Below are 6934 nucleotides of genomic sequence, written 5' to 3'. Positions count from 1 at the left end.
GAATGATAAAAAACTTTATTTACAACCACGGAGAACCCGCCTCGCATCCCTCGCATCTCGGCATCTCCAGCGCGCCGACCCATACCCCAAATTTAAATTGGCTAAAAGCTGTAGATCCAGGGCGATCGCTTGCAGCGCCAATCACAGAATCTCCCATTTAAATTACAAGTTGGTACCCCCCAAAGTTGAACACTGTACTCTGTTGTTGAACAAAACTAAAAGTGAATTTTATATCCAAGATTTAACATAATGCCAAAAACGATCAGATTTATGGCAATCCTGAAATGTTTAACTCGGCGTAGCTTCGCGCGAAATGCAAACAGGACCCTTTTGTCGCCATATTCGGATTTGGCGATGCTATAAAAACCTACATGACGCCGCGCATTGCAAATAAATGCAAACTCGAGCCACCAGCTCATCTCCAAAACCACACACTGGCAGGAATGGGAAGGTCGCGAACAGTATCAAAGGCAGACCGACGCTTTGAAAAGGCCGTCGCTGCGGTCGACAGGCACGGCGCCAGTCGCAGGAAAGCTGCTACAATAGCTAAGAAAGGCGAGGGAGCGAGATGGTTTTGATACTGCGAAGCGGGCGGAAAGGAGTCGGAAGGAGGCAGAAAAAGCCGAAAAGGACGCAATAGCATACGAACGCACAAACATTGCTCGATTAGAATTCGAGAAGCGTTCGCTGCATGCCCGAGCCCTTGTGTACGGCGTCCCGAACGTTTCTGTTTGTCGCATGCCATTGAGACGGCAGTCGGCGCGGAGACTCATTGCTGCGAAACGGGAATTTGCTGCACGGAACGCAGCACAAGACAGTTAACGAAATGGAGTTGACGGATCAGCGCGTGCAGTGTCAGGAAAGACATTCTTGAGTAAAAAATTTTGCATTTTGTTTGCACTGGCCAACCATTTGGCTGTTCAATTCTCAGGTGCAATTTTGCATAAATGGGGGTTTCAAACAGGTATATCTTTTCAAATATGACAGCCATGTTGAATCTTCTGCACGCCTATTGGCTCAAGTAGTGTGTACTGGGTAGGATTGTGGTTGAAATGAGACTACAATGGAGACCAGAAGTAAAGCAGAAGATGTTTTCTCATTTATTTTTTTATTCCGTTCAACTTTGGGGGGTACCAACTTGTATGTCCAGCGCCGGTACTGTTGTGTCAATTTGTGCAACGTGTACAGGTTTGCAGCATACAGAGCATGGCAGGATTGAATGGGATAGTTGTAGTTGGATGCATGAGGTACGAATTGATTAATCGAGGCAAGGGGCGCAAAGGACCAAAGGGTGCAAAGCAATCCCCGTGCATGGGGTTTAAATTCACGTCTACGAGCTGTAGCGAAAAGCCGACAATTGCATTGTCGACCATTGTAAGCGAGAATGGTAATTGAATGCAGGAGCGACATGCTGTTCTCCTAGATAGTGAGGTATATGGAGCGATAGAGACACCGGAAGCACCGGAGGGTAGGAAGCAGGGGGAGAGAGCAGAGGTGAAGAGCAAATACAGTGCAGAGAGTAGCATACTCGGGCTTTTGTGCCTTCCGTACTCGCCACCAAGGACAGAACTGCTCCTACACTGCGCGCGACACCAGCATGCCTGAGCTGGTTCCCACAACTGTACAGTAGCAAGCTCAGCGTGTCCACTGTCAATCTGGTCCCGAGACAAACAAAGCGAGTTAAGAGAAAACTATAGACGAGTGTTTTCGATTAACACCGAGTCGACGTTGGCCACCGGTGTCGGAGACTCGCCCGCAACTCTGCCGTCCCGCTCCGTCCTCCTTTGTCCCTATCTTCCTCTCCCCGCTCCTGCTCCAGCTGAAGAAGAAGGCCATCGCGGCGATGATGAATGCACTACTGAAATAATAATTACACCACAAACATTTACACTAAAAATATGTCATTACGCCGCCTATCCATGCGGCACTTTCCTCCCCCACTGCCCACGCCTTCCATCCCGCCTTCCATCCCGCCTTCCATCCCGCCTTCCTCTGTTCTCACTCACCCCTCGTCCCGCGTACTGCCATCTGATCTGTCTCGCCGCAACGCCGCAAGCGTGGCTACCGCCTCCGCGTTCTTGTCTTCCTCGACCGCCATCTCGTACAACCGTATCGCTCCATCCGTATCGCAGGCCACCCCGTCCGCCCCGTCCCGCATCATGTCTCCAAGACACACCATTGACTTGCTCTGCTTCCGTTCCCATGTCCATCTCAAACAGCTCCACCACACGCACCGCATTGCGCTCCACCCCTTCCGCTCCGTCCCTCAACATCATCGCAAGATTGCAAGTCGCATTACCTGAATTTCCTTTCGCCATTGCACGATCATACAGTGCCACAGCTCGTACTCCATCACTCTGTACTCCTTCGGCGCCTTGTTTCAGCGAATTACCGAGGTTCACCATCGCATCGGCGTCCTCACCCTTCTCGATAGCGCGCTCGTATAGCTCCATAGCTCGCACCGCGTCACGCTCTACTCCTTCGGCTCTTTGTTTCAGCAAATTACCGAGGTTATACATTGCATTTACGTCCTCACCCTCCTCGATAGCGCGCTCATCAGCTCTATAGCTCGCACCGCCTTACCCTCAATTCCTTCGCCACCTTCTGCAAGCAAAACACCGAGGTTAAACATCGCAGTGACGTCCTCACCCTTCTCGATAGCGCGCTCAAGCAGCTCCATAGATCGCACCGCGTCAAGCTCTACTCCTTCGGCACCTTTTGCGAGCAAAAAATCGAGGTGAATCATCGCATCGACGTCCTCACCCTTCTCGATAGCGTGCTTATACAGCTCCACAGATCGCACTGCGTCACGATCTACTCCTTCGGCACCTCTTGCGAGCAAATTACCGAGGTTCACCATTGCATCGACGTCGTCACCCTCCTCGATAGCGCGCTCATATAGCTCCATAGATCGCACCACGTTACCCTCAACTCCTTCGGCGCCTTCTGCGACCAAATTACGGAGGCTCACCATCGCATCGACATCTAAAAGGCAAGCCAGGGATATCTGGAAAATGTATGTCGTTTCTTCAGGTGATCGGGTCTACAGTGACCCGGTCACCCCGACTTTATGGCAACCAGAACAGGGCTCCGGTGCGCGCCGCTCCGCCGCGCTGATTAATCATTAAATCTACAATGGTACGCACCCTAAATCATCATCAGCCAACCATCGAGCGATGGCGGCGGCCATGGAGCCTTTTCATTGGACTGTTGGCTCTCGCCAAATTTCAGGCGACAACCTGCGCTCAACACCCGCGACGCAACTTGATGGTGTGTGCAAGAATATAATTTTATGACAAGAGCGAGAGCCGCGGAGGATAGCCAACCGTCGACAGCCACCTCTCGACAGCCCCCCCTCGACAGCCAATCCTCGACTTGCTTGCGTAAAACTTTACTGTCTCGTCAATCTCGTTCTGCTCGTAGCTCCCTGTGCTTCCTTCATTTGCGCACATACCGTACCCTTGGAAGGGTGCATGTACAAAACCGTGAAAAACGGCATCAGCCCGTCGTTGTTGAGGTCGAGCTCGACGACGACGGCCGACAACGTGCCCGAAGGCCCATCCGCGCTCGGCGCGACGATGTCTGTGACATCCGTGAGCGGGCATGCCGTAGCTGTCCGTGAGGAGCCGAATTTTAGTGTGAATTTTGCCAGGCGACTTTTATCCAATTTGGCTGCGAGCTTGACGGCATACGCCTAAAAGGTAGCGTGAGGCAAGCTTTTATTGTATTCCCTCACCTTTCCTTAGCTGACGCATCGCACACAACACGTCTCGTCTTTGCACGCCTCACAATCGAAGCAGGTGATTGCGGAGGAGGTATCGGTGGGAAGCGCTACTGTTGTAATGTGAAGATGCTCCTGGCGGGAGATCAGGAATAGCTGTGGGCACTACCATCGCGTGGTACGCGTGTTTCCAGAACCGAGCTTTATCGCGTCGCAAAATATGTCAGGTTCTCCCCCAGACACAGCACGATCCGCTTCGGGTCGTAGTGCGTCGCGTCGGAGTAGAACGGCAGCGCGCGCGACCGCGACGGCCACCACAGCGCAACCAGCACCACCGCGAGCCCGGTCGACCGGCCTGTCAGCACGGCCTGCAGCGCGGGGAGAACCACAGGGCAAAGATGATGCAATGTGTGACTTGAAGGACATTCTCTAACTCACATTGGTTCGACAAAATCAAAGATGCACCTGGCGGAGGCGTGGAGAGCGACTCGCTTCTTTCACCTTCTCTCCCCGACAGCAGGGGAAGTAGTCGGAAGCACGCTCCCAGAACAGTATCGCTGGGAAGGGAAAGTTTTCCTCAGTGCGTTTGCGTCAATTAAATGACTAGGGCGGCGCAAGAGAACGAGCAGGAGTGGTTGAAGTGGGCGAGAGACTTCGGCGATCTCGAAATACCCCACCCCTCCGTCTGGGTCACCTCCGTGCCGCCAAAATCAATTTTCACACTACAGGGGGGGGTCGCTCAATAGTGCCTACTTTAGTAGTGCTTCCCTCTATATAGTGCTATGGGTCACCCTCTGGCACAGGTTATCATAAGCTCACACGTGTATCATCCGGCATGGTTCAGTACTCAAAGGATGAAGTCATTTACTGTAGTTGTGTTATACAGGCTTTGTTGTGTTTGTGTTAGAGCATCTCCACCGCATGGGCAAATTGTTTCTATATTTGGACACTTGTCAGGCTCCCACATGGGCATTCGTTTTGCGCATTCCGTTTGCGAAAGTACCACAAATCGCCGTTGCGCAAATCGCGTCGCGGTCTCCACCGCGCACTGCGTCGAACCCGCCCCCGATCCGCGCCCAGACTTCCCGCGCCCCGACTTCTAGGCCGCCCCCCACCCCGACCAGCAGGACACAAAGCCGAGGTCCAGTTCGTCGGCGCTGACCTCTTCCACCCAGACTTGTCCTCGCCGCCCGAAGCGTACCCGGCCGCGTCGCCACCCAGGCCTTTGCCAGATGGTCGAGTTCAGTTAGCCCCCATCCACGCCCGCGGACTCCCATAATAAATGAGTGTTAACGCGTGCACAATGTCTGCGTGCGGGTGGATGCGGGCATGTGCAGTGCGAGCATAGACCGTCCACTGCGCATTTGGCATGCTCAGACGTTTTGGGCGGGTCAGGTGTACCCGTGGCTTCCCGCGTTCTTGCTGTTTCGGTGTCTAAAAGTAACAAAAAATCAGCCCGTTCAAGCAGAGGAGTGTTGCCAAAAAATGGGATTTGTGACGTGACGCACCACAAAATCAAAAAATATGTGTGCCGTCAAGACACAAATCCTATTTATCATACGATTTGTGAAACAGATTTGTGTGCAGATTTGCGCGGTGGAGACCAAACTCAAGCCTGAGGGTGACCCCACCGCGCCTTGCCCAAAATCGCAAAAAGCAGACAGTTGTCCTCCGGTAATTGGATCTACTATCTTTTAATCAAGCCGCGCTTTGGGGGAGGTGGTGATTCAGGGCCAGTCCTAGTCAGGGTGACCCCACCGCCAACAAAATTTCTGTTATTTCTGTGAGTCGCCATATTTTAGAAATGGCCACAATTTGCCTGCGCGGTGGAGATGCTCTAACACATGTGCTTTGTCCCCAAATTTATGTATTTGAGCCTCCTTTATATAGTGCCATCCCCCCAATAGTACCATAGCTAGAGGTATGTCAGGCTATAGCACTATATCGTAGGAGGCACTGTACTGTAGCATTTAAAATTTCCTTAAAATTTTGCTCCTACAGGGGGGGGACTCTCATTAGTGCCACATTTGCTAATGCCACCCTCCCATTAATGCCGGCCAGACGTACGAACACGAAAAGTGCCACGTGTCACACGGGTCCAGGTGTTATGTAGCCGTTCGTCCGTCGCGCGTGAAAACATGTGAAAGCGGCATTCCATTCGCCGAACAGCGTTCACAGACCTTAGCTTGTCCTCCTTATGGATCCGGTTCCGGAAATAAAAAACGCAACGCGCAAGCGCCAACAATAGCGTAGAAGCTAGACATTGCAGATCTGCTCGAAAAGGGACACTGTACCGAAGCAATGAGCGGCAGTTCGGCATCGCAGGGCGCACCGTGCGAAACATCAGAGCAACTGCTCCCAAATTACTCCGCGTAGCCAACAAGAAGCCCAAATCACTGCAATTGAAGACCCGTCAGGCCGTATGAGTCCCAAATCTAGAGGCTAAGCTGCTCGGATTTCTCATGTGGAACGGTGGGTATATATTGAGTCCGACGAAAATGTGGTAGAGGCGTTTGTTAATGATGCCATGGACGTTTTTGAGTCAGTTCAGGGTGTGACGAACACAACTACAACGCAATCAAGTGATGAAGATGGGAGCGCAGAGGACGCGAGAGAGCGAAGGACTGTCCCCTCAGTCGTTGAGATTGCGGAATTGTTTGGAGAGCTGCAAGATTTGGCTACCGAATGTCAAGTTTCAGACGCTCTATCGTATCTGAGGTCCGCAAAGTGCGCGTTTCTCACTGCAAAACACGACAGAGACCCAACGCGGAGTAGGCAGACGTTAATTACCGAATGCATGAAAATAGATGTGACGACGTCACCTATTAATGCCGTCTCCCAATAGTGCCAATGTTGGGGTCTTACACAGGGCGGCACTTATGAGTAGGGCCCTCTGTACCTCACGGACTGGTAGTGGAGCAGGTCGTGAGCACAAAAGGCAAAAGCGCACCTGATTGCTGAGAAGGTGCATATGCTCTGCGGGAAAGGTTCAACCCTGCGTCGAACTTTGGCTTGCTCTTCTCTCCGCCACCCATCCTCAAAACCTCCCTTCCACCTTGCCACACCTTGCCACAACCGCATATGAGGCATTCGTATGAGTTCATTATTTCGCACCCTTACATCTTCACTGCTATCTTCACCCCCTATCTTCACCGCTATCTTCACCGCTATCTCACTCTTCCTCAATTTGATTTACCCCACACCGACCAACTT

The 6934-nt window shown here is 52.2% G+C and overlaps 3 protein-coding genes; all 3 read left to right on the top strand.

Moving 5' to 3' along the window:
- The first annotated feature begins 371 nt into the window (after window positions 1–371).
- Window positions 372–1103, top strand: CHC_T00000642001 (hypothetical protein). XM_005710299.1 is given in 2 exon segments: window positions 372–578; window positions 579–1103. 1 exon segment carries the CDS (start codon window positions 372–374, stop codon window positions 576–578), a length of 207 nt encoding a protein of 68 aa, XP_005710356.1. The 3' UTR covers window positions 579–1103.
- A 4142-nt stretch (window positions 1104–5245) lies between these two features.
- On the top strand, window positions 5246–5419 carry CHC_T00000641001 (hypothetical protein). The gene has a single exon (XM_005710298.1). The coding sequence runs from the start codon at window positions 5246–5248 to the stop codon at window positions 5417–5419; it is 174 nt and encodes a 57-aa protein (XP_005710355.1).
- Window positions 5420–6549: 1130 nt separating this feature from the next.
- On the top strand, window positions 6550–6675 carry CHC_T00000640001 (hypothetical protein). Its single transcript, XM_005710297.1, has one exon. The coding sequence runs from the start codon at window positions 6550–6552 to the stop codon at window positions 6673–6675; it is 126 nt and encodes a 41-aa protein (XP_005710354.1).
- The last annotated feature ends 259 nt before the right edge of the window (window positions 6676–6934 follow it).

This window comes from Chondrus crispus, genomic scaffold (genome assembly GCF_000350225.1).
Source record: "Chondrus crispus Stackhouse genomic scaffold, scaffold_555, whole genome shotgun sequence".
NCBI classification, from domain to species: domain Eukaryota; phylum Rhodophyta; class Florideophyceae; order Gigartinales; family Gigartinaceae; genus Chondrus; species Chondrus crispus.
This window is presented reverse-complemented; position numbering and strand designations above follow the sequence as displayed.